At 44.2% G+C, this 27,150-nt stretch overlaps 2 protein-coding genes and 1 pseudogene across 4 annotated transcripts in view; 1 reads left to right on the top strand and 2 right to left on the bottom strand.

Annotated features, from left to right (window-relative positions):
* Window positions 1-88: 88 nt before the first annotated feature.
* GABARAPL2 (GABA type A receptor associated protein like 2) lies at window positions 89-25,378 on the top strand. Of its 2 annotated transcripts, XR_011071295.1 has the most exons (6): window positions 89-270; window positions 602-657; window positions 1,810-1,982; window positions 22,355-22,409; window positions 23,340-23,449; window positions 25,183-25,378. XR_011071295.1 is itself a non-coding variant. In XM_068527639.1 (4 exons), exons 1-4 carry the CDS (start codon window positions 237-239, stop codon window positions 11,111-11,113), a joined length of 354 nt encoding a protein of 117 aa, XP_068383740.1. In that variant the 5' UTR covers window positions 94-236; the 3' UTR covers window positions 11,114-11,631. The 2 variants fall into 2 exon arrangements, 1 of the variants encoding a protein (XP_068383740.1); XM_068527639.1 differs by lacking the exons at window positions 22,355-22,409; window positions 23,340-23,449; window positions 25,183-25,378 and adding an exon at window positions 11,023-11,631 and having other exon boundaries at window positions 94-270.
* The window catches only part of ADAT1 (adenosine deaminase tRNA specific 1), a 39,533-nt gene continuing 26,851 nt past the window's right edge, over window positions 14,469-27,150 (bottom strand). Inside the window, exon 11 of one of the 2 annotated variants that reach the window (XR_011071292.1) lies at window positions 14,469-14,615. The gene's annotated coding sequence lies outside the window, so the exon portion shown is untranslated. Of the gene's footprint in view, window positions 14,616-16,558; window positions 16,647-27,150 lie in introns of those variants that run through there. The other variant, XR_011071293.1, reaches the window with a different exon arrangement.
* On the bottom strand, window positions 21,032-22,247 carry LOC137753124 (growth hormone-inducible transmembrane protein pseudogene; annotated as a pseudogene).

Below are 27,150 nucleotides of genomic sequence, written 5' to 3'. Positions count from 1 at the left end.
GCCCCGCCCCTTGGCGCGGCGACCAAGCGAGCGGCGCCGGAAGCTCCGCCCCCTGCAGGTTGCTAGGCTCCGGCAGCCGGAAGTCCCGCCTGCCGTGTAGTCGCCGCCGCCGCCGCCGCCGCCGACGCAGCCGCCGCTGCCGCCGACGCCGCCGTCGTCGTTGTTGTTGTGGTTGGTGGGCTGATCTCCGCGGCTCCGAGAGCCGGCTGCATCCTTTCCCCGCTGCCGCCGCCGCCATGAAGTGGATGTTCAAGGAGGACCACTCGCTGGGTAAGCGCTCGGCCATTGGCCCCGCTGTGGGGGCTGGGGCGGCGGGTGGGCCCCCTCCCCCACTCGGGCCGCCCTGGGCTGGGCCCGGCGGGGCAGATGCCGCACTCTGGGCTCGGGTCACCGAGGTCCCGGCACCCCGGGCGGCTGCCCACCCACCCCGCGCCGACCTCTGCGGGACCTTCCGGAGCCAGTGGACCGGGGACCGAGGTTACCGGGATGCCTGAACGAGGACCTGGGGCGTGCGCAGGTCACGGTGGGGAGGAGGGCCGGGGGCTCGGGAACCGGCCGGCCGGTCGGGCGCGACCGTCAGCCCGGTGCGTTTCTCCCATAGAACACAGATGCGTGGAATCTGCGAAGATCCGAGCGAAATATCCCGACCGGGTTCCGGTGAGTGGACTCCCCGCCCCCTCACGTCGCTGTCACCCCTGCTGTTTAGGACCCGTGATAGGGCCCTAGGCCATTCAACAGTTGACAAGTTTAGATTCCAGTCCCAGTTATAGTAGCAGATGGGCCAGACTGGGTAAGGGACCAGCTGGGGCCGGGGCGTGAGGGGCTTGAGTTGATGCTGTTCAGGATGCCTCAGTGCTGAATCTCCTGATCTAGGCCAGCGAGCTGTCTGCAGCCTCTGGGCTTCCCTAGACAATTATGTAAGAAACGATGTTCTAGGACGGGGCAACAGGTCACAGCCACTTTTGGGAATGGTGGTGGAGGGAGACTTTCACTTTGGTCTTGGAAGTGGTACTTTAGTCTCAGGACATTGATCTTGAACTTTGAGCCTCCATCTTTACCTGACTTCTAGTTCCCTTTTCTCACTCTGATCCTGTCATCCTTTCCTGACCCAAAAAATCTGAGAAGCCACTTCTAGTGGCTTGTGTTTAATCAATGATACTTATCCTGTATTTATCCCATGGTAGGGGAGATAGTTTCTGTAACCCTTACTTATTTTTAAGGACATCCAGGCCTGTTATTGTAGCTTATTGCTTGTGAACAGTTTCTTTGGGGAGGGGGCAGGAGGGATAAATTTGAAACTTAGTTCAGAGAGAAGCAACAGGCCAAATGAAGAGCTTCGTTCTTGGCTGGCTGGGCTTGCCAGTCATTCCCATTAGTCCATCCATTCTCATTTCCTGTGTTCCTTGAGATCTTAATTCCCCTGTAGTGTGAAGGCAGATCCATTCTGGGGTCCAGCCTGGAGTAACAGGCTGTAGAGGAAACCCTCACCAGATATTTTGGAGTCTGCCCAGACAAAATGTTGAAAAGCTTTGTAGTGAGGGCTGTGTTTCTCTTATGCATGCTGAGATCAGGGATGAGAAATATAATAGTTGACCACAGAAAAGCACTTACCGTTTGTTTCCCTATAACACATTTATATCAGTTCTTAACCTCCAGAGTGTGTGGTTTATTAAATCAGGGGCATATTTTCTCATGTTATGCAGTTTCCCACCCACCTCCTTGCCTACACACTGTTCATCAGCTCTCCAACAATGCAGGGCCAGAGCCTCACATTAGAAATCTAGTCCTGACCTTTCTTTGCTTTCGCAGGTGATTGTGGAAAAAGTCTCAGGCTCTCAGATTGTTGACATTGACAAACGGAAGTATCTGGTTCCATCTGACATCACTGTGGCTCAGTTCATGTGGATCATCAGGAAAAGGATCCAGCTTCCTTCTGAAAAGGCAATATTCCTGTTTGTGGATAAGACAGTCCCACAGTCCAGGTGAGAGCTGTTTACTGGTATTGGCCATCTGCTTGATTGCTTACAGAACTCAAAACCTTGGAGGTCTGAAAACTCTTAGAGGTCCTGATGAGAAATCTGATTTTTGTGCTGCCTGACATCAGGAGTTCAAGGAAAACAAGAAAGGGCTTTAATAGGTGGGTGTGCGCTTTGGGTTAAAAAAACAGAACAAGGCCTGGACTTAAAAAAAAAAAAAAAAAAAAGAGAGAAATGATGAAATTTATCCTCAGACACCCAAGAATCCTTTTAAATAGTTCAGGACTTAATTAGGCTTAAGCTATCAGTAGAACTGAAGCCTGAAATGAGGTTTTCTCCAAATGATCCATGAAATAAGTCCTGTCGTTCTTCCCCAGGAGCTTGTGGGCCCTGCTGAGGCTCAGCTCCAGTTAATCACCCTGCCTGCTTGCTCGCTTTCCAGGCTCAGCTCTGGCCACTGTGAGAGTACCCTGAGAGCAGCTGCCTGATCCTCAAGTACGTGGAAATGGCTGCTGGCCAGCAAAGGGCTCTGAGGTCTCTTTACAGACTTACACCTCTCTTGGTACCACCTGCTCTGACTTTCAGAGTAACCACCCCTTTCTCTTGCTCTTGTGCTGCCTGGAAGCAATCTTTGGGATAACTTGGGGCCTGAATCTAGGCAGGGGCATTACAGTTCCCTTCTAGGTAGTTGACAGTCTGGCTTTAGTCCTCTGTGGAAAGAGGAAGATTTTCTGGCTCAGTCTGTATCCCTGGTCAGTCCTTTCCTATTACTGATTTGAGTACTTCTAGGCCCTTCCTCTGAATGTGAATTACTGGCTGCGTCTCATCTTAGTGACCCAAACTAAGTTTCATTTGTTATCCCCCCAAAAATAGTACTTCTGAAGCTAAGGCTTTAAGAACTCCTGGGAACTAGCCCAATGTGGCCAAAATATGTTTCTTTTGAAAATCCTTGAAAGCTCCAGAAGAGGCCTAAGCCAAATTCTAGTCCTTTTCCTATGAAAGGTAGACAACTCTGGCTACTTTTTTTTTTTTTTAAATTAATTAATTAATTAATTTATTTTTGGCTGTGTTGGGTCTTCGTTTCTGTGCGAGGGCTTTCTCTAGTTGTGGCAAGCGGGGGCCACTCTTCATCGCGGTGCGCGGGCCTCTCACTATCGCGGCCTCTCTTGCTGGGAGCACAGGCTCCAGACGCGCAGGCTCAGTAGTTGTGGCTCACGGGCCTAGTTGCTCCGCGGCATGTGGGATCTTCCCAGACCAGGGCTCGAACCCGTGTCCCCTGCATTGGCAGGCAGATTCTCAACCACTGCGCCACCAGGGAAGACCCTCTGGCTACTTTTTGGTCTGATTTTCTCTTTCCCAGTCTCTACCACCTCCACCTCCTGGTGTTAGGCAGAGGATAAGGGAGAAATGGAAGGTTCTTCCGTTAGGCCAAGGTTCTGCCTAATGGGTGCCATTGGTCTGCTTACAGCTGTAGCTCAGGAAGCTGTGGTGTTGCCAGGGGTGATCTGGTCATCCCATTGGGCTCTCCCAGCCTTCCTTCGCAGGCCTCTGGGCAGCGTGGTGCTGGGCACACTCTTCACCAGGGAAGGCTGGTGAAGCCCTGGGCATCTGTGGTCACTCTCCGCTTCCCTTCAGGTAGTGGGGGAGGTAAATCTTCATTCATGCCACCTGCAACTTCTGCAACTCCTTGGCAGCCCTATTGTTTTCTCCTTCCCGGTGGTGGCTTCTTATGGGAGGAAGTAGGTGACTAGGACCTGTGGCATTGAGTTTTATTTTCCTCGATTCTGATCCTCTGATACTTCTTGAAAGAAATGAAGCAGGCTTCTGGAGACATTAAGATTACGTTATTTAGCAATTAAAATGGCTGCAGATTTTAACTAATGCCCTCTTCCCCCATTATCCCTGAAATATAAATAGAATTGGAAATGAAAAGTGATTCTCAGGGCAGCAGAGGCTGCTTCAGGGCCATTTTCTCTCTAAGTTTTATTTGCCTTTCCAACCTGGTAAGAATCCTCCCTAAAACAGATTACACCAGTGACCAAGTCACTAACCAGCCCCTCTGCCCAGGCTCTTCAGCGCCTTTGGACACAGTTAATGACTTCCTGCCCCATATTTAATGTACCAGTTCTTTGTTTGTTTGGGTGTTTTATTCTTAAAAACAAATTTGCTTATAAACAAAAGAGGCATGTGACATCATTGGCCTTTATGCAACTGATGGCTGCACAAACAAAATTGCCAGTCTCCTTCCTAAAGCTACTATTTGACTCAGTGTCGCCATTTTCTCCCCAAGGCAGTAGCAGCCTCTTTCTTAGCACTTTCCAGCCTCCTTAGGGAAGCATGGAGCCTCCTTTAACCTTCAGCCAGTGCTTGCAGCCTTTGGAGAGTGGCTGGGGAAATCAGAGTTGAGAAAGGATGAGCCCTCCCCCATCCCATAACAGACAGATCTACACAAGGATAACTTACGTCTTGAGGCTGAGCGAAAGTAACTTCATTTATTCCTGCCTTGGAGCGGAACTTTGGGAGAGTGTTCTGGAACACAGGCGACCATCATGTAAAATAACGTGATTGAGTAGTTAGTATTAAATATTGATTCTAGAAATAGAGACAGAAGCAAGTCTCTAAGAGTTTTACTTTCAAAATTCTGAGTTCTCTTTTTTTTAAAAAGGGGAGATCTCAACTGCCTTTTCCCATTTCCCATTGAAAAGTTGAATTCTCTGCCTAGGTGCCTGCATCCAGAATTGGGCCAGAAACGAAGGGAAAACTATGCCTTGGTGCAGACAGGACTTGAGAAAGAATATCAGTGTATGTTTCCCAGTCACGGCTTTAGAGGGGAACCCAGACCTGGCAGTGGTGCCCACCTTTTGGTCTTTGTTTAGAGCACAGATAAGAGCCTTCTTAATCCCCTGTCTAAAATAGAAACAGGAGTATAAAATAAAATATATCTAAGATGTTATAACTTGGGAATGTTACATTGGGAAATATGCTGTTTAGTTGCTCCTGGCTCTTAAAGAGGTACTAAGTAAAAGAAGTTGTGATGTCTTACAGTCCAAACTTCATTTAGAAAGGTGCTTAAATTAAGCACATTTGATCATTTCTGGGTAAATACCTCATCAAGAGCAGGGTTTATCTTAACAGTGGAATAGAGTTTATTTATATCAGAGAAAAATCTGATAAAAGGAATAAGCAGTAGTTAATTTTTGTATTTTAGAATCTTGGGCAGCCTTTAGGGCCGTGTTAACTTTCACTCTGAGGCCCGTGCCTTTCCAGGATCCACAGCAGTGGCCGTTGTCCTCCCAGTTCACCCCACCCACCCTCCCCCTGCTGGGAAAGAGATAAATCCAGATCCAGTGGAAGCACATGGGCCGCAGAGCAGATGGATGGCCGGGTGGCCCATCAGGCCAGCCAATTCCTGAGTCAGGCTGGATCCCACAGCCTCCACAGCCTGACCTTGGTTGGGGCCAAGGGAAGGTTGTGCAGGGGTAGGGCATCCACACGGTTCTAGGTCAGCCTCCCCCAATTCGTAGGCTGTTGAGCAGCTTGAAACTAGTTTGCCCTCAGCAGCATGGCCATTCCTGGATGTGGATCCTTCTGAAAAGTGCCTTTATTATTGGTTAGTTTGTCTAGACCGGTTTGATCTTGAATGGAGGTGTAGGGGACAGGGTTTCAGGGGGCAATTTAGGTTCATTTCACTCAGTACTTCAGGGTCCCACCATACCTTTAGCTTGGCTCCATGGCTTAAATCTGCCATTGGCTTTCCCATTTCTTTCCTTGTCAGACTCAGAGCTTAAAGGTAGCAGTCCCCCACCACCACCGCTCAGCGGCCTCCTTGGATGAGTGTGTGTAATACTTGATGCCGCAGCGGTGTGCATTAGTAATAGGGACTGGGGGCCATCTTTGGGTGTCTTCAGCAGCCAGTAACTTCGGCGGGAAGCCTTGGAGTTTCAGTGCTGCTCATGAATTGTCAGGGAATCCAGCTTAGCCTGACAGATGCATTAGAGCAGCCTCTTTGCTTTCAGATCCTCTGGTGCTCCAGTAGTGGCCCACCTGGTGCTGTGTGGCTTGGGCCTCTGTGAATTCTGAGCGGGGAGCCCGACTTTTCAGAGGTGTACAGAACTTGTCCTAAAGGAACACACCGGCCTTCTGCTGTACGCTGCCTGCTGAAAACGGGCACGTTTTGCATCCCTGCCCTTCCACTTGGCTGTTCTTTTTTTTTTTTTTTTTTAATTATTTTGTGTCCCTCATGACTTTTTTTCAAAGAGGGCTCTTTTTTTTTTTTTTTACTTAATTTAATTAAATTAATTAATTTATTTTTGGCTGTGTTGGGTCTTCATTGCTGTGTGCGGGCTTTCTCTAGTTGCGGTGAGCGGGGGCTACTCTTTGTTGAGGTGCGCGGGCTTCTCATTGGAGTGGCTTCTCTTGTTGCGGAGCACGGGCTCTAGGCGCAGGGGCTTCAGTAGTTGTGGCACGTGGGCTCAGTAGTTGTGGCTTGCGGGTTTAGTTGCTCCGCGGTATGTGGGATCTTCCCGGACCAGGGCTCAAACCCGTGTTCCCTGCATTGGCAGGCAGATTCTTAACCACTGCACCACCAGGGAAGCCCTTGGCTATTTTTTTTTTTCTTCTTCTTTTTTTTGGCTTGGCAACCTGCACCCCACTCCACAAGAACCAAGCCTGACCCAGCGTGGCCTTGAGGGCTGCCGCCTCACCAGACCCTCTTTCCCGCTTTCCCTCCCACCTCCCGGGATCCAGCTTCCCTCCTGCCGCCTCAGCCGTCAGCGACAGCGACACCCACTCCTCCCCTCCCGTGGCTCCCCGTGCCAGGTCGCCACACCAGACAGCGGGTAACCGCCTTGGTTATTCTTTTAATGGGACTTTTTTTTTTCTTTTTATTTTATTTTATTATTTCTGGCTGCATTGAGTCTTCGTTGCTGCCTGTGGGCTTTTCTCTAGTTGCGGTGAGTGAGGGCTACTCTTTGTTGCGGTGCGCGGGCTTCTCATTGCGGTGGCTTCTCTTGTTGTGGAGCACGGGCTCTAGGCACGCGGGCTTCGGTAGTTGTGGCACGCGGGCTCAGTAGTTGTGGCATGCGGGCTCTAGCGCGTAGGCTCAGTGGTTGTGGCGCACGGCCTTAGTCGCTCCGCGGCATGTGGGATCCTCCCAGACCAGGGTTTGAACCCGTGTCCCCTGCATCGGCAGGCGGATTCTCAACCACTGTGCCACCAGGGAAGCCCCTTAATGGGACTTTTAAAAAAAGTATTTTTAAACTATATTTGTAGCCCTGCTCTTTTTTAGCTCCAGACCAAGTTATTCTGACTCTGTATGTGGCCTGATCCCACAAGTGCTGTTTTTGAATTATACTGTACAGACGCGCCAGTCTTCTTTCTCGGCACCTAGGGAAGCCTTGGAATCGGGCGTTCAGTCACGGGCTGCTGACTGGAGCGTTTAGCTCCCAGTGTTGAGCATTGTCAGTTTTCAAGTTCCTGCCCAAGGGATACCCTGAGTATAAGGACACGGTACTACTGCCAACTAAACAGAGTTTCCACATGACACTGCGTGGCAGAGAAAAGGAGAACAGTGAAAGGGCTCTTAAAATCATTAGGCCATCTAATTGTAAAATTACAGGATCTGAAGGACCTGCTGCTCAATGTGTGATACAGAAGCTGGCAGCAGTGGCCTTCCCTGGGAACTTGTTAGATAGAAATGTAGAATCTCATCCTTGACCCAGACCTTCAGAATCAAAACAGGCACTTTAACAAGACATCCAGGTGATTCCCTATGCATGTTTGTATGTGTGAGAAGCGCTATTCTAAGGGAGGTCTTCACAGAAGGTACAAGAATGCTGACATTAGGTCATTAGATCTAGTTGTGTATTCACATGGAGGCAGCACAACTTGGTGGCAAGAATGTCTCCTAGCTTTGTGATCTGGCATGAATTATTTAACCTCTCTGTGCCTCACTTTTATTATCTGAACTATGGATTATGATTGTACCTGCCTCCTAAGATTGTTCTGAGGGTAAAGAGTTAATACATGTAATGCACTTAAAACAAGTGCTTGGCACATAGTGTTTGCTATTATAATTAGAATTTTTATGATCAGCCTTTATAGCTGCTAGGGCACTGTTAAATTTATAAACCCAAGTTTTACTTAAAAGACAATGGAATCTGAAGACAGAAAGCCACATGATTATGGGTCCTCCTCCCCCAACCCCGTCAGAGTCTCACAGCCTGCCTTAGACAGTAGTCGTTCCATGGTCACTGTTCACTGCAGACAACGTTCAGAGTCTGGGGTTTATAAAGCTCCTCAAGTATTTCCAGCTCAGCAGCAGGATTTAGAGTCACTGCCCTTGGGCTTGTAACTTGCTAGGAGAAGAGCAGAACTTAGTGTGGCAGATGGAACCAAACTTGACAGGCATCAAGGCGTGGTTGCCACCTTTGAATTGCACGCAGTGTCTGCTCCTTCCAAACCCCTTTGGTAATGGTAGTGGGGAGATTGTAGTTCAGGTCTTATCAAGGTCACCCTGGACACTTGTACCAAGCGGGGCAAAGAGAGTTGTGGCAATAGCGGTAGCTCTTTTCCCCTTTGCCTCATTCTGAGGATTCTCAGGGAAAAGCTGGGTTCCTCAGGGCATTCCTAACCACCAGGGTAAAAGTCTTCTTGAGAGACCCCGCTACTTGTTCAAGCCCTTTGCTAGTTGCTGGCTCTTCACTCCACTTCCTGGCTCACTCTACTTCCTAATCCCATGCTTTTAAAGATAAGCATCTCCAAAACAAACAAAGACAAGCACCTCCCCTCTGGCAAAGGGATTGTTTCTCAACTTGGCTGCATATGGAATCATCTTGGGCATTTTTTTTTTTTTAATATATTTATTTAGTTTTGGCTGCGTTTGGTCTTTGCTGCTTCGAGTGGGCTTTCTCTAGTTGCGGTGAGCGGGGGCTACTCTTCGTTGCGGTGCGCAGGCTTCTCATTGCGGAGGCTTCTCTTGTTGCGGAGCATGGGCTCTAGGCACACAGGCTTCAGTAGTTGTGGCATGTGGGCTCAGTAGTTGTGGCGCACGGGCTTAGTTGCTCCACGGCATGTGGGATATTCCCGGACCAGAGCTCGAACCCGTGTCACCTGAATTGGCAGGCGGATTCTTAACCACTGTGCCACCAGGGAAGTCCCCATCCTGGGCATTTTAAAACTTAACTGATGCCTGGGTCCTACCTCCAGAGATTCTGATTTAATTGGTCCGGGGTGGGGCATGTCTTTCAAGCTCCCCATTGTTTCTGCTGTGCAGCTGAGGTTGAGACCTACCACCCACCACAGGTGTTCTCATGGGCACGGGTTCCTCCCTCTACCCGCTGCCCCCCAAGTCCTCACATGTTCCAGGGCAGTGTGGTCAATAGAAATGGCATGTGAGACACATACGCAATCTAAAATTCTCTAGTAGCCACATTAAAAAAGAAAAAGAAACAGGTGAAATTAATTTTAATAGTATTTTTTTATCTGATATATCCAAAATGGCATCATTTCAACATGTAGTCAAAATTGAGATATTTTACATCTTTTTTTTCATACTCTGATACTTTGAAATCTTGTGTATGTTTTACACTTACAGCACATAGCAATTCAGATGAGCCACATTTCAAGTGCTGAACATAGTGGCGACTGCATTGGACAGCAGAAATATAGGACATTTCTGTCACAGAAGAAATTTCTAGTGGACAGTGCTGTTTCAGGGAGTCCTTATTTTACAAATTCCAGTTAGATCCTCGCAGGAAGCACGATTTTATTGTACAAGATGCCAGTGACAGGCCATTTTGTATTCATACTCATCCACTCCTACGTTATTACTAGTTCTCATCTACCCACACAGCCGAACCAGCTAAGCTTGAAAATGGGCAGGGAGAGTAGGAAAGGAGAAAAACTCCCTTTTATAAATGTGGTCTGCATTCCTGTTTACATGGTGGTCCCATACAGCTGCCAGGAGCAGAGCAGCAGCATGGGGCAGTCTTTGCTTCACCAGCTTGAGGCCTCCGACCCCTCTTTATCTACCCTCTGGCCCTTGTTCTCCTGAGTCCTGCATTTAAGCATCTGTTAAGACCTGTCCGGGCTTAGTGACCTCTGTCATCTTGAGCCGGCTCTCAGACTGCTTTGTCCGTGCTGGTTCTGGTTGACCCCACCACGCATGGTCATGCTGAGGTTTAGCACATGTCTGCACCTCCTGCTTATCTCTAATAGAGCAGTCATGTGGCCAGAGCTCACCTGGGGCTCCAGGTGTTACTAGTCTTACTCTGGAGCCAGTGCAGCTCACCTTCATGGCAGAGAACTAGATTAGGTCTCCTCTGCTGCAGTCTGTTTTACTGCTAAGGGAAAGCCAGCTCTCCCACCCACACGTTTAGTTTGCGCAATATCTATTTCTGCAGGGTTCTTAGGAAGCTTGGGCAGGACTTCTTTGGATCACAGATATAATATGAGAGCTTTTTGCATTACGTGTGAGGAAAGTAACTTCCCTTCGATGGCGCCGATGCAGATCTCTGGGGCACAGGGTTTCTGGCGGGGAGAGCTTCCACAGGAATCAGCCCACTCATTCTTTATCATGTTAGGTACGAATTATAAATCTTCAAATAGACCAGCCCTGAGGAGAGGAAAGCACAAGTACTCTTCCTTACCTTTGTCTCTCACCCACACAGGGATGGGCCTCTTAGACTCTTATTTTGCTAATAGCTTTTCTCCCTTGCCCCCAGCATTCAGAAAGCATTGTGAAAGCACTAACCAGTACTAACCAACCACATTCACCCTAGGAGTTAGAGCTGGCTTCTGAAGGAATACCTTGGTGTGAGGGTGAGTCAAATGGCCTTGCCTCGGGACAGGAGTATGGAGGTTGATTCTAGTCTTATCTACTGAGTCCCAGAGGCCGAATTACTTTTTACCACCTACCACCAAAGGTGTGACATAGTAGCTAGTTTAAGTAGTGAAATTCCTTATCCTCAAGCCATCTTTCTCCCAACACCAACACTCAGTAATCAGACCCAATTCTCAATGTTGTTTTTTGTTTTTCTCTTTCAAGCCTAACTATGGGACAGCTTTACGAGAAGGAAAAAGATGAAGATGGATTCTTGTATGTGGCCTACAGTGGAGAAAACACTTTTGGCTTCTGAGGGCCAGTGCTGGGCTGGGTGCACCATTCCTGCTTGTGTATCTTGTAAATAGCTGGCCATTTTCAGTTACTATACCAGAACCTCTTAACATAGACCTATCAGTGCATTTGTAACTGGATTTATTTCTTAATATATTGGAAGGTTTTGTTTCCTTAGACTAGTAAATTATCATACAGAGTTTTATTTTGAGTTTTTCTTTTTGTGCACTGTCCTCATGGCTATACTCTCTAGGGAACTTGTTCCTCTGGGAATCTTATTTAACGAAGATATTTCCATATTGAAGTGAGGTAGGTGGGAATTAAAATGAAAGGGAGGGAGATGATGCATTTATTCTCGATTATGTTTGAAGTGTTAGATGGCTAAGTATTAAAAGCATCCAAATTAAATCCTTAGCAATCAGAACACTTGCTTCACTAGATTTTGCCAACTGCCAATCATGTTGGACTGAGCTAATCTGTTCCTCTTTCTGAAACTATTAAGGTAAATAATTAACAATAAAACTTCCTCTTATAAAGGCATTGCAGTGTGACCATGTCCTTTATTCACCTTCTTATAAGTGGGTCAGAGAAGTAGCTCCTACGTCTGCCAGGCTAGGAGGAGGATTTGTGGGGCCCATGGCAGCACAGCTGGGCACAGGAAGCAGTGGCCTGTGTCATGAGGAGGGAACTTTTTTTTTAAGTGGTTAATATAGTCACATGGTTCAGATGTCAAGTCTCTCTAAAAAGGTATACATCGAGAAGTCCTTCTCCCACCACTGTTTTCTGATTACCCTAACCCTCCACTTTTTGCGAAACTACTTGTACTGGCATCTTGTTTCTTTTCAGAGTTTGTTTTTGGAAGTTCAATTAAATATGAATATATGTCCAAAATGTTTTTTTCTTATACAAAAGAGAACACATTATATCTATACTTAAGTACACTGCTTTTTTTTAAACAGTATATCCTAGTGATCTTTCCATATCAGTTCATAGAAAGCCTTTTAATTTATTTTAGTATTGCATTATGTGGATATATCATTATTACTGAAACTGAGCAGGACCCTTTGGGGCTCCTGGGCACAGAAGCCTTTCTGTGTCCCCCGTTTCTTGTAGGGAATAGACTCCAGCCTCCATGACCTTCCCTGAGTTCCAAAGGGCAGATTCAAACAGTTGCTAATCAATCAGGGAAGGGAGGGGATGCAGAGACAAGGTGGTAGGAGCAGCCAAGAAACAATAGTGTAGCCTTGGGGCAGGGTCCTGGTTCCAGGTCAAGGGGTATACAAAACATCTTTGAGCTCTTTACGGAACTAAAACTCCCAACAAATGGAAGATGTTAGCATTCTTCATTCCAGAGAAGACCATCTGAGGCCAGATTAAAGGAACCAGAGAAGCTTATCAAGAGACCACCTGAGGCCTGGGACTGCCCTGGTGGTCCAGTGGCTAAGAGGGGACCTGGGTTCGATCCCTGGTCAGGGAACTAGATTCCCCCATGCCTCAACTAAAGATCCCGCGTGCTAAGACCCAGAGCAGCCAAATAAATAAATATTTAAAAAAAAAAGAGACCACCTGAGGCCAGATTAAGGGAAACAGAGCAGCTCAGTAGGAGGAGACCACCTTGAGGCCAGATTAAAGGGATGCAGGCCCTGCACACACCCTAATCTTATCGGCAACTCTGCCCATTGCTATAAAACTCCTCACCAAATCCCCCTGGGGTTGGGATACACAGTTTTCGAGGCGTGAGCCCACTGTGTCCCCCTTTGCTTGGCAAAGCAATAAAGCTTTTCTGCGTCACCCAAAACTCTTGTCTCCGAGATTGAATGCAGCACTGGTGCACAGAGGCTGAGTTTTCAGCAACATTCCTAACTAGTGCCCTATTAACGGCATTTGGGTGGTTTGCAGTCTTTTACTATTACATACCGTGTTGGAATGATAACCATACACGTATAGCCTGTATATGTACCTGCATTCATGGTGCTGCTTTTCAACCACTTTCTACAAATGAAGATTCAGATTTTTCCAGGCCATACGTTTTATGATTTCTCACAAATTAGACATGTAGGCTTGCCACTACACAGATGCATCTAAAAGGAAATGCTTATTTACTTCCCTAAGTCTTCCCCAGACAGACTGTGGCTGGAGGCTAGAGCCATTACACAGATCATCAGAATAAAGAAACCAGGTATCATCCAGGGATCTAAGAACTTATAGTTAAAATGACTATCCAATTTTCTACTGGGGAAGGAACAAAGAGATTTAACTTCATCTTTACCAAATTATGTAAGCAATCCCTCCAAGTACTCTACTAATGTCAGCTTTCCAGATGGGATCAGAAAGCCAACTGTTTTTCTTTTAAAAGTAGTTTATAGTTCGCATTTATTGAGCACTCACTAGATATACCACATAATTTACATACATTGTTGCAATTAATCTTCAAAAAGCCCTTACGAGATAGTGTCATTCTTGCAGCCAGCCACACTGCTACGGAGTGGCAGAACTGAGACTCCAAACTTATAGCTGGCAGTGTCATTTTGTGATTTTTTTTTTTTTTTCTTCTGTTTACAGTGTGTCTCACACTGTGCTAGACACTGGGGCAAATATGAATAAAGCATTACCCCCTACTCCAGGAGCTTACAGTCTGGTGGTAACCAACACATAAACATTACAAAGCACTGTTGTAAGTGGTATGTAGAAAGTATTATTGGAACAGAGGAGAGAATAACTGTTACTTATAAAAACTATTAAAGCAGCCTTATTTGTAATATCAGTCAATAAAAATGGATTTGTTAATATTGCTTTTAAAATGCAACAGATGAGTGAAGGTTTAAAAAAAAAAAAAAGGGAATTCCTTGGCAGTCCAGTGGTTAGGACTCCGCGCTTTCACTGCCGAGCGCCTGGGCTCAATCCTTGGTTGGGGAACTAAGATCCCACAAGTCACGCAGTGTGGCCAAGAAAAAAAAAGTTGCATGTAGTCTCCCCCGACTCTAGTCTGTAACAGACACTAGTAAGATTTTACAGATGAATTTTATCAAACTATGTAAGGAACCTTTAATCCTTTCTTAAAATTTCAGAGATTAGGAAAAGGGAATAATCAAAAATTAATTTTGAGACAAAATCTCAATGGCCAAAACTTTATGAGAAAAATTATACATTGATCTCATCAACATAGAAAAATCCTAAATATTAGTAAATAAAATTCAGTAGTATACCAAAACAATCATGACCAGGTAGCGCTTAGCCCAAGAATGGGTTATATAGTTCATCATTATGTCTATTAATAAAACACCAAATTTAACAAAGGAGAATGTTGGGCTGTACCCCGCAGGCCTTCAAGGCCTGTACTTGCCCAGCCTCAGACTGAAGAAAGAGCCCAGAGTCAGTGACAGAGACATCAGTGGTTTAATGGATAGGGGATCTTACATGTCCGGAGCAAAAGGGTCCTGGAGTGACACTCCACTGTGGATGGCAGACAGCAGGCAGGACATGGCAGAAGTCCAGGGAGCTGGGGCGGTGGGGGGGAAGGTTACCTGTTATGGGGGAACTGAAGTCAGGTTGGCTCATCCATTACCAGGGAAACCAGCAGAGGGGCATGTCCCTCACAGCCCCTTTGATAAAACTAGCAGGGTGGAGCCGTTCTGGTATAAAGATTAGAAGAATCACTAGCTGGGGGCAAGTACATAGGCATTTACTGATTAGGCTCTATGATTAAGAGGGAAGGTCAGCCATGTGAGTAGGGTGTAGGTGAAGCACGGACTGGTCAAGCAGGGGATGTACAGAGAGCAAGAGAACAAGCCATCCTGGGTGGCCTGATCACATGGCAAAAACTATATGATCATGTCACAGATGAAGGAAGAGCACCTGAAACAACTCAAAACCTATTTATAGTTTTTTATTTTTAAGCTTCTTAGCAAATTAAGATTTCGTTAATTTGATAAAGGGTATTCATAAAAACTCTATAGCAAATATGTACATTAGTATATAAAGCTATGGTAGGTAAGGCAGTGTGATACTGACAATGGGATAGACAAATACTTTAATGGAACAGAACCCAGAAATAGATCTGTGTATAAAACATGTCAGAGGTGGCATGACAAGTCATCAAGGAAGTGATGAACCAGTTAACAAATGGGACTGCAGCAATTAGTTACTTATATGGTAAAATTTCAGAGGCATTCCTATTAAAAACAGGAACTAAAAAAGGAAATCTGAAGGGTGAACTTTATGGTATGTGAATTATATCTCAATGAAGCTGTTAAAGTCTGCTATCAGTGCTTTTACTCAACTTTGTCCTGGCATAAAACGAATATAATGAGAGGAAATGTAAATGAGAGGCGTAAGAATCAGAAAGGAAGACTAAACCATAATATACAGACAGTGATAATCTACATAGAAAAATCTAAGAGAATCTATACAAATTAGAATAAGAAAGTTCTCCATAGTTGCTGGATACAAGATCAGTTACAAATACTGATGATGTTTCTACACACCATTTGTAACCAGTTAGGGAATATTATAGGAAAAAATTTCATTTTCAATAGGAGCAAAATGTATAAGTGCATAGGAATAAACTTAATATAAGATACACTAATATACCATATTCCAGGATGAGAACATCCAATATGGTAAAGATGCATATTGCCTCCAGGTTAATCTGTGAGTTTAATGCAATTTCAATAAAAATCCCCATCAGGTATGTGTGTGTGTATGTGTGGAATCTGACAATTGATGGTAAAATCCATGTAGGAGAGCAAAAGCCAAGAATAACCAAGAAGTTTTAAGAAAAACAGGCCAGGGAGATCTGTGTTAGCAGTAATTAATTAAGACTGTGCCATATGGCAAAGAGACAGACACATAAACCAGGGAACACAATAGAAACCCAGAAACAGATCCATGTTTAAAACATAGCTGTATTTTGGGAATTCCCTGGCAGTCTAGTGGTTAGGACTCTGCACTTCCACTGCAGGGGGCACGGGTTCGATCCGTGGTCTGGGAACTAAGATCCCGCAAGCTGCGTGGCCAAAAAAAAAAAAAAAAAAAAGGCAGTACTTTAAAGTATCTGGCGTGAAAAATCAAAGGGGAAATGATGAACTAGTTAATCCATTATTTAAAATTGGTTATATATACATGAAAATAGATTCCTATATTATATAATAGGATTATAAAATAAATTCAAGGTGAATTAAACATCTAAAGCTGGAAAAGCAAAACTTTAAAAAGAACGAAATAATGCCATTTGCAGCAACATGGATGGACCTGGAGATTATTATACTAAGTGAAGTAAGCCAGACAAAGACAAATATCACATGATACCACTTACATGCTGAATCTAAAAAAAAAAAAAAAAAAAAAAAAAAAGATACAAATGAACTTATTTACAAAACAGAAACAGACTCACAGACCTGGAAGACAAACTTATGGTTGCCAAAGGGGAAAGGTAAGGGGGGAGGGATAAATTGGGAGTTTGCAACTGACATGTACACACTACTATATTTAAAATAGATAACCAACAAGGACCTACTGTATAGCACAGGGAACTCTGCTCAATATTCTGTAATAACCTAAATGGGAAAAGAATTTGAAAAAGAATAAATACATGTATATATATATAACTGAATCACTTTGCTGTACATCTGAAACTAACACAACATTGTTAATCAACTATACTCCAATATAAAATAAAAATTCAAAATAAGAGTTGGAAGGGAGTTCTTAAGATAAGCTACAAAAATACAAAGAAAAAGGTTAAATTTAAGTACATTAAAATTTTAAAAATTATGGTTTTTATTTCCTCAATATTATTCCTCAGTAATATTTTTACGAGGGCATGCTGAAAAGTTGTTTTGATATCACAAAAGATTTGTCTTATTAAATGGGAATATCAGCTTCACCTCTCTTTAATAAAAGGTGACCACATATATTATGGAATTTGAAAAAACTTTATAACTTTAAAGAATGAAACACTTTATTCAAACAAAATTAATAGAAGCTGCAGATTGGATGAAAATGTTTGTAACAGATATAAACCAAAAAAGAATTAATATCCAAAATAAATAAAGAACCCTTCCAATAAGACAAACAACCCAAGAGAACAATGGGCAAAGACGAAGAATCCTTAACTTCACTCCAGTCCACTGTATATGCTGTACATGCACTGACTCTATCGAGTGCCTTTCACAAAGACTACAATATGAACGGTGCCCCCTAGAGTTGTGCAGTGTACAACCTCTACACTAAAAGATGCAGACTTGCACTACACAGTTGGTGGCCTTATGAAATGCAAAGGAAAGTAAACTCTGGTTTATCTTTTCACACTCATCAAATTGGCTAAAGTTTCAACAAATAAAATGTTAGGGAGGATATGAAACATCTGGAATCCTCATAAACTGCTGTTGTGGGTGTAAATTGGTGCCATCACACTGGAAAGCAATCTGACAATATTCAGTAAAGTTGAAGATGCAGATAACCCATGACCTAGCAAATTCCACGTCTAGGTATATATCCTGGAAATATCCCCACCCATGTACAAGAGACATGTACAAGAATGATCACTGCAGCCTTGTCTATAGGAGCCAAGAATTGGAAACCGACTAAATGTCCGGCAACAGGAGAACGGAAGGATAATATGTGGTGTAGTCATACAAAGGAATACTATATAGCAGTTAAAATGAATGCACTAGAACTACATATGTTAACATAAATAAATCTCCAAAATGGTGCTGATGAATGAAAAAAGCAAGATGCAGAAGTATATTCAGCATATCATTTCTATAAAGTTTAAAAACATGGAAAACAATTCTAAGTATTGCTCACAGATACAAAGTTATGTAATAAAAGTATAACCATGCAATTCAGGATGGTGGTTACCTAGTGGAAGGAGGGGAACAGTATCAGGGAGGGGTCAATGTGGGGTTTCAAATACAGCTAGTCATGGTTTATTTCTCCAGAAAATAAAAACCTGAAGCAAATATAGCAAAATATTTACTGCTGTTATTTCTTTTTATTGTTATGTTTGAACTATTAAATAACTTTTTAAGTTACATCAGTGAGAACAGGGATTGGGTCCTTCTCAAAGAACAGCACACGGGTGCCTCCATTTCTCACTCCCCTTCACTCCCAGCCCAGGAGAGGCCAGCATCTTCTACTTCCCTGACCCTGCATTTGCTGAGGTTACCAAAAATAACCTTGTCCCCCGAGTTGAGGGGCTGGAGGGGAAACACGAGGTTCTTAGTTCTTACCTTCCTTGTCTCTCTTTCTTTTAATATATTCTACATTCCAGATTACTCCCTCTTTGAAGCTCCTAATTGCCTTTCTCCTGATTTTCCTCTGGCCTCTTGGTCACACTCCTTCCTGTGCTTCTCCACCTACTCCTGAACTCTCCATGTTCCCCAGGGTTCAGTCCAGGGTCCCCTTTTCTTCTCATTCTCTACACATTCTCCTTGGATGGTTTTATCCTAACCCGTGTCTTTAAAGACCTCCTGTAAATGATGACTCCAAAATCTTGATCCTCAGTCCATCTCTCTCCTGAGCCCCAAGCCAGTCCTTCCAAATGCCCCCTCTAGGTCCTTGGCCCGCGGTATCACAGAAATCCCAACTGTATGAGCTCATCGTCCCCTGCCTGCAACTCCTGACACTGACCCCCTCCCCACCCCAGAGCAGCTCTTCCTGGATCCCCTTTCCTCATATACAGCACCCCCTTCCCTCCTCTCACCCCCACAGGAACCTGAGAGCCATCCTCAATGCTCCCTCATCCCCTACCGCAATCAGCCAGTCAGCCTCACCAGCCTCTGCATATTTCTCAAGTCAGTCCCCTCCCAATGGCTCCTAAAGCTTACTGTCTGGGCCTCATCATTTCTCTTCTTACTATTACAGTAATCCCCCAGCTGTGGTCTCCCTGCCACCATCTCTGTCCCTGACTAATCCATACTCCTTGTTACAGAGGAGAGCGATATCGCTAAAATGCAACTTCCATCCCAATACCCTTTCCTCAAAAATCCTTGAAGTGCCAAGTCATCGGGATAAAACCATTCTCCTTTGCAGGACTTAAAAGTCCTCACTGACTTGCCCCGAGTGCCTCTCCAACCCCTCCCACACTCCGCCAGCCCAGCCAGCAGTGCTGTCATCTCTGGCCTTCGCATATGTTGATTCTCTACCTCAAATACCCTTCTCTCAAAGCTGTCCCTATATGCGCCACCAGTTTCTCTGTTTGCTTCCCCTTCACCTCTGAGCAAGTATACCTGGGCCTATGAGATCTTCCTGTGCCCCTTCCTCTCTCAAGTTGGGAATTAGACCTCTATCATGGTCATCCTTGTGTTCCCTGCAAAGTCACTTGCCCACCTTCCCTATCAGTCAAGGAGTAACAAGAGGACTAACCCCCCTCCTTGTATTTCAGGTGCACAGCACAAAGCCTGATATACTGATGGTTTCAGAAGATATATGACAGGTCCACCTGGAACTGAGAGCCTACCTAACAAGTGCTAATGCATCTTAATGTTGCAGCAGTGGCTGAAATACGTGAAATATGTACTTAGCCACACAGAGGGCATGGGGCAGGTATGTGCACCAGGGCACCAATTCCAAAGGGGGCCCAAGCATCTCCTTCAAGGAGAATTTAGAAGGAGGCAATGTAAATGTTCTTATTCTCAAAAGCCTCACTCTTCATTAGGCTGAATGGTAGAAGGCTTTAAAAAGCACAATTGGGGATTTTATTTTTTTATTTTTTTAATTTTTTTCTGGCTAGAACCTTTATTATTTCAGAAATAGGCATCCTATGTAACTTGAGGTGGGTAGAATAGTTATTTATGGATTACTGTAGTAAATATTTGTCAAAACACCAACTATCTCAATAATCATATACTTATTTCATTCATAAGAACTTCCAAAAATGACTCTTCTGTATCAAAAAACTTATAAATGGCACAAGAGAGTTAAATAATGGTCTATGGAGGAGAGAAGGAAAATTCTGCTAGCGGAAACTCTAGTGAAGCATCTTCTCCATTACATTTTTGATTGATATAGTTCATGAAAGAAGCCTCGCTTTGCCTTCCTTTTTTTAGTGATTCCTCTGAGAGGGAATGCAGGAAACTAAATCTGAGGGGGAAAACTGCTTTCATAATCTCAAGTGTAAACCACGAATAGGCTTTTCTGATAAAAGCTTTAAAGCCTGAAGAGATAAGAAAGGCAAGCATGTATTCCTTTAAACATTTCAATAAATTTGCAAAAATATTCAGCAACTATGCACATATTGTTTGTATACTTAAAAATGCAACAATTTTCATGCTTCGAATATTTTTTCCTGAGTGTTTTAAGGATGTTTTGTTCTAGACGATTCAAAAGTAAGACTTACACACACACATAATATATATAACAGGAATTCTCCATATGATTAGCACTGTGGACTCTCCTAACAGTGTCAAACAATGAGAAGCCAAACCTGATCACATCCATATCGTAAGGAGAGCCTGGAGAATCACCTATGTCTTTGTTTTCTGCTCAGTGCTTCTGATAAGTTCAGCAGATGTACAGCCATGACTTGTTTCCAAACATTCAGACCCCCTCACTGGCTCACCACAATTACACGAGTGCTAAGTTCTAAGTATTCAAAGAAAGACTGCAGGTGTCGCTTTACTTCTCTCTGGTCCCTTTACCAAACCCCTACATCACTTACGACGTTACTTGTTAATATTCTGCAATCCAAAATGAAAAATGCAGGTACACAAGTTTGCTAAATTTCACTTAACCAAATAAATTTTAAAATAGATAAAATACGTAAATTCCTGCAACACAAAACTTGGTTTTCATATTCATTTGAACATTTTAGAATTAAACATGAGAATTGAAAATGTGTGTGCTATTTGGAAGAGAACTACTGAATTTATTCTCCAGAAGAAAAAGCAGACCTGAAGCATCACGTTACTGGAACACCTGAAACACGTTGACAAGTCCTTATCTTCTAAACTTCAACGACAGCTGCTTGCACAAACTATTTAAAGAATATCTGCCCCTATTAAACAAGCCAGATATCTGATGTATTAAGGAAGTCAGAAGCTGAGTCACTTCATTTCTTTCTGTTGCCTCCAGTTGCTAGAATACTGGCAACTCGCATAAATATATGTTTAATATATCCATGTAGATTCCCAGCATCGAATTGACGGGATCATATTTTTGAACTCCATACACTGGTACTACTTCTGCACGCTTGATTACCTTCTGTGTATCATACAGAAGAAACATGCTGAAAAGAAGTAATCCACCATAAATTGCCACTGAGTACAGAGTGGCACCAGCCACAGTGGTAGGTGGAAGAAACACAGATCCTAGTGAGGACACAAAGACGACACCCAGGCCCACGCCCAGGGATGCTCCGATGTTCAAAAACTTCTCACTGGGTGCACATATGGCCACAGTGGAGAGGCCTCCCACAATACCAGCTGTCTACCATGCAGCTGTGATGAGAAGAGGCCCCCCTAATATCATCAGAGGAGGCACCACTGCACCCATCACACCAGAATGTAGTAACCAAGCAAGATGCTTTGGGCCTGGGCTCTGGTCATATGATATCGACTGGACCAGCATTCCAGCTCCAATCATGGCTGCAAAGGTTGCACCAATTGTCACCCAAGAGCCTCTCATCAAGAAGTTCATGAGGGCAGGAGTTCTGCTCACTGCCAGGGCAGACAAAGCTGTTATGCCGATACTTCCTGCTAAGTACATATAGGTGGTATGAATTCTATCCTTCACATATTGAGGCCAAATTACAGCTTTTTCAATAGCTCCAATCTCATTAGACATTCCCAAGCCATAGTAGCACAAAGCTCTAAGACGAACAGCAGCCCCTCCAGCAATAAACCATCTTCCCATCTGATCAATTTTAAATATTTTTTCCAATGATGGTTCCGAAGCTGCCTCCTTGAGTTCTTGGCTAGTTTTCCCACGCCAAATTCCAATTCTTGTCCTGGTGGCATATTCCCTGCTGGGTGTTAAGAGCCACTGATTTTTCGTGATGGAATTCTTCACAACAGGGGAGGCCTTGGTGAAAGCTGGGTGGAAAACCCTGGAAGGTAGTGTCCGGAGACACACAAGTCTTGCGGCCAGCATGGTGGTGCACCAGGTTTACCAAGCAGATCTGAGACGCTCAGTCCCTGGTCAACTCAAGCGCGCAGTTCCCCTTCCGGCCTCGAAACGCGATGACTACCACCTCCCGTGCCCTCCGCCCACCTCTTACTCAATTGCGGATTTTAAATTCCCCTTTTCATCTTTATTTCCTCAGGGAGAAAAAAACAATCCTGGTGGTTGACATCAGGAAGGCGAAGCCACGGAGTTAGGTAGGAGGATCTACATATTTCTCTGTGATCAACAGCTCTGCTTCCTCACCTCCTTAGCTGCTGGAGACAGGCTGCTGCTTCCAGATGTGGGATGGGGTGGTGCACGCAAGCAAACGCCTGGTGCGCAGCAAGGGGCTCCACAAACATCTGCCCAACACGCTTCTCCTAAGGACGATCTCTTAACGTTTGTTAGCAAAAGTTCTGGAAATCAGGATCAGTAAACTTCAGAGTACCTTATGAGCGGCAGTGACAGACCAAGGCAGGCACTGCACAGGCGGTAGGCAGCCCTCCTCACGCCTGTGCTGAACAGCATCTCATCTCATCGCCACAACCCCATTGCCAGGGTGGTGTTGCCCTCATGTCAAAGGTGAGGATACTGACGCTCTGAAAATGCACTTACCCACCCAAGACCACACACTCAGTCCATCCTGGAGTCACAATTCAAACTCAAGTCTATGGCCAAAGCCCATCCTTGTTCTGCTAGACCAGAGGTTACAAGCTGAAGGCCTGTGTCTGTACGTGGACCCTAGACATGTATGTAAAAACACAACTTTCTTGCTTCTCCTCAAAAAATTCTGAAGATCTGGCTACAATCAGCCAGAACAAGATAATGGCTCCTCTTTGGCCAAGGAACTTACCAGTTCACTCCACCTACTTTATTAAAAAAAATATTTATTTATTTATTCATTTATTTAGGCTGCACTGGGTCTTAGTTGAGGCATGTGGGCTTCTTAGTTGCGGCATGCATGCCGGATCTAGTTCCCCACCAGGGATTGAACCCAGGCCCCCTGCATTGGGAGCGTGGAGTCTTACCCACTGGGCCACCAGGGAAGTCCCTCTTGCCACCTACTTTTTAAAGTTTTCCTATTCCTGGATATATTTGGGCTTACAACCTTTGCACCATAGTTTACGTGCCATCCTTTATTTTAGAACAGAATTCTTCCAAAGTGTATGTAAGCAAAATACGAACCCACATTGGTCCTCATCTTTCACGGGAGAGGCAAAGAGCTGGGCTGCACGATCTGCCTGCGTCGGCACAGGTGAGCGAACCCTGTCGTCCGGACCTGTTGAGACTGTACTCTTGCTCCCTCACCCCGAAGCCTGGTTTCTCCCGCTGCCAGCTGTTTTCTCAGCCCAGCAGTTACTGATGTGCTGGGATAGGAGGGCATTCACATACCACTGGGGAAATGAGGAAAAGTACAGCATGAAAATACCAACTGAAAAGGTACTCACTAGAGGTCAAAATAGTCCACTAGTAGTAGCAATAAAAAAGGAAGTTGATGAAATCTTTGGGGGGAGGGACAGGGAACATACATTGCGAAGAGCCCTTTGCTTTCTCTCAATTAATGGAAGCTAATTCAATTAAAACTGGGGCAAACTAGATTGAGAGTGCCTCTATTGCTGGGCAAAGCTTGGGTTGCCCACAGTTTAATTTCTTTTTTTTTAAAATTAATTTGATTTATTTATTTACTTTTGGCTGCATTGGTTCTTTGTTGCTGCGCGCGGGCTTTCCCTAGTTGTGGCGAGCGGGGGCTACTCTTCGTTGTGGTGCGAGGGCTTCTCATTGCAGTGGCTTATTTTGTTGTGGAGCACACGGGCTCTAGGCGCGCGGGCTTCAGTAGTTGTGGCACGGCCCACAGTTTAATTTCTCAGAGATTTCCTGAGAGGTTGCACATACATAAAGGTCTGTTGTTGAACTGAAGAAAAATGCTGGGAATAGGCTCTCTGATCCTGCTCTGTTGTCAGGTTGGTTTCACCACCCAGGGGCCCACCGTGCCTCTCCCCATGGAGACACTGCTGGGTTTCAATGTGCTTTTCATTCTCTTGGCTGCCTGAGCAAACAGCCATCACTGTTTCCATTGTGAGCTCTTCTCCGTCTGGAGCCAAGCCCAAGTTCAGGGAACATGTGCTTGCGACCAACATTTGGCAGCCTGGGTCCCCATTTGGAGCGACTTTCTGCCTTTGCCTTTTTCCCATCAAGACAGTTCCTGAATCTGGAGACTGACGAGCAGTGCTGAACATGCTTAGTTCTAAAAGCTGGTTCCTCATCCTGCTAGCTCACTGGGATGAGGGACAAAAAATGCACACCAAAATCCAGAGCCCAGGTTACTAAGACAAAAATTATTTCCATCCCTCCCTTGTTACCAACATGACTGAGGGCATACATATCTCACAGCATCAATGGGCTTAGTTTCCTGGAGAAAATTTCTCTTTGTATTATCTACCCAGTTAAGAATTTTTATGAGAAATCCTAATACCAAGTTGAAAAAAATTGAGCATCCGAATCCTGAGGCCTCATTTTCTAGGTTAGGTGACAGAATGAAGAGATTAAATGCTTTCACCACATCCACATAGGAAGTAGTGGCAGAGTTGGTACTAGAACATAATTACCTGAATATCCAGACCAAAGTTTATTCTACTATGCCAAGTCACTAATAAGGACTGGTTTTTTTTTTTTTTTTAACATTTTTATACTGAGATATAATTCCATACAATAAAATGCACAGATCTTAAGTGTAGAGCTTAATAAATTTTGACAAATGTTTACACCCACGTGATCAAAACTCCAGTCGAAACATGGAATGTTTCCATCATCCTAGGAAGTTCCCTTGGGCCTTTTTCCACTCAACTCCCTTTTCCCATCTTCCTGCACCCAGCAACAACGCCTGCTCTGATTTCCATCCCTTTTGATTAAGTTTCGGGGCCCCAGTTTTAAGAAATAAAAATTGAATGCATGTGAATTTGCCTGAAGCCCTTAAATGTCTCTTTGCAGAATTTTCCTCTCCCTTCTGGACCGCAAGTACTACTTAAGATTTGTTTTGGATCCATCTGGACACTCTTCCAGAAAGTCAGCCTTAGCCCCAGCACAGACATATTTAGGGTTAAAGGCATCCACGTTTATAAGAAGTAAAGGCCAACTATGATTCCTCAATATGTGGTATAAAAAGAACCCTGCCTTCTGGAAAATAAAGGTGCTATCTCCAAAATATCTGCCTTCTTGGCTCTTTTTGTATCCCACCACTCCTTCAGAGTAGCTGCCTCTGTTCCTATGGAAAGAATTGCCTGAGCCCTTGAAAGTGAGCACATATGCATTATCTTTCTACTTGGAAGCTGTTTCCTAGTTTCGATAACCTGCTGCTGCAATGGGATTCCTCTTCGCAGCTCCTCTGACTTCCCCAGACATCATTACAGGAGGGCAGAGGCAGTTAAAAACCTAACATTGTCCTAAGCTATTTAGTCAGCAACGGATCTGGGTTTTAGAAACTGGAAAACTTTGGCTAAGGCTTGCTCAGAACACTGTCTTAAGGCCAAAAAGTGTTGGCAAGGTCCAGGTGAAGGCAGCTTTCCACCAGCCACAGACACGACCAAATCAGACGGGGCCTGCTTCTCTTTTAAGTGGAGCGCTGACGGCCAGCCTGGATCATTTTCTCCACATCAGCTTGTCTCCCCAGACAGTGAGCTAATGCTTGGCACCAAAAAACACCATAAAAAAAGGCATTTAACCCCATGTTTTGAGGCAGAAATGACTAAATGGAATATATACACAAAATTATTTCAATCAAGACAACTTTTAAAAATTCTAATAAAAATTATGCACACATAGTCATAACATTGGAACCCACTTGTGAACACAGAATAAAGAGGAAGCAATGCTGAAAATGTAAACTTCTCTGAAAGAGCCAAATTTCAGAAGACATTTTGTTAGTAAAGAGAGAATTCTGCGGAATTAGCTGCCTAAAGCATGTTGAATCCCTCTTCCCTATGCAATGTCACTTCTGAGTATGTTGTGGTGTTTCTACAGTTTAAAACTATTGATATTTTAAACTTTTTCTATTTTTTTTCATTTTCTAAAATTTACTTTAAAAAATAGGCACTATATTAACATGGTTCAAAATTTTAAAAATAAGAAAAGTCTCCCTCCCACTCCCAGGCCCCAGCCATTCCCTTTCCCACCCCATAGGCCCTGTGTTAGTGGTTTCCTGTGTATCTATTCAGAGCTAGCTTAGCAAAACATAGATATATACCTTTCATCCTTCTTTTTTGTAGAAATGGAATGTTATAATGCTGTCCTACATTATGCTATTTTTTTTTGTACTTCATTGTATTTAGAAACAGAATTTTGAAGACATATTTCAATAAAGAAAAATTATATGTTCATTTACCCTTTGACACAGTGAATCCCACCTCTAAGAATCTATCCAAAATATACATTGGCAAAAATACAAAATATTCTATGTAGGCTATTCACAGAGTATTTCAAAAAGAAAGAATATGCAATGTCCACCAACAACTAATAAAAATGGTTACTGCTGGGGGCAGGAAGAAACAGAGGTGAGGGGACAAGGATTAAGACCTCTCTGAATGTACCTTAAAAACAAAAACTTGTTTTAAATATTTTACATAATTTTTTAAAAAGTCTCCCCAAAAATTGAAAGTGAAAGGAGACAAAATTAACTGTATAGATTTGAAGCACTAACTACAGAGGAACTATTTCAAGTGACTTTAAAATATTCACAATCTGGGAGTTCCCTGGTGGTCTAGTGGTTAGGATTCGGGGCTTTCACTGCTGTAGCCCAGGTTCAATCCCCGGTTGGGGAACTGAGATCCTGCCAGCCGCGAGGTGCGGCCAAAAAAAAACAAAACAAAACAAAACACCTCACAATCCCTAGATCTGGTTTTTCAATCTCAGCGCTACTGACATTTTGGGCTGGGTAATTCTTTGTTGCGGGGGGTTGTCCTG

This window comes from Eschrichtius robustus, chromosome 19 (assembly GCF_028021215.1).
Source record: "Eschrichtius robustus isolate mEscRob2 chromosome 19, mEscRob2.pri, whole genome shotgun sequence".
Taxonomy (NCBI): Eukaryota; Metazoa; Chordata; class Mammalia; order Artiodactyla; family Eschrichtiidae; genus Eschrichtius; species Eschrichtius robustus.
Note: the sequence above shows the minus strand (reverse complement) of the source record. Positions and strands in the feature narration are given on the sequence as shown.

Coding starts and splice junctions, on each gene's coding strand:
- GABARAPL2 (XM_068527639.1), top strand. CDS start 237: ATGAAGTGGATGTTCAAGGAGGACCACTCGCTGG. Junction 658..1,809: donor AATATCCCGACCGGGTTCCG/GTGAGTGGACTC, acceptor TTGCTTTCGCAG/GTGATTGTGGAAAAAGTCTC. Junction 1,983..11,022: donor AAGACAGTCCCACAGTCCAG/GTGAGAGCTGTT, acceptor TTCTCTTTCAAG/CCTAACTATGGGACAGCTTT.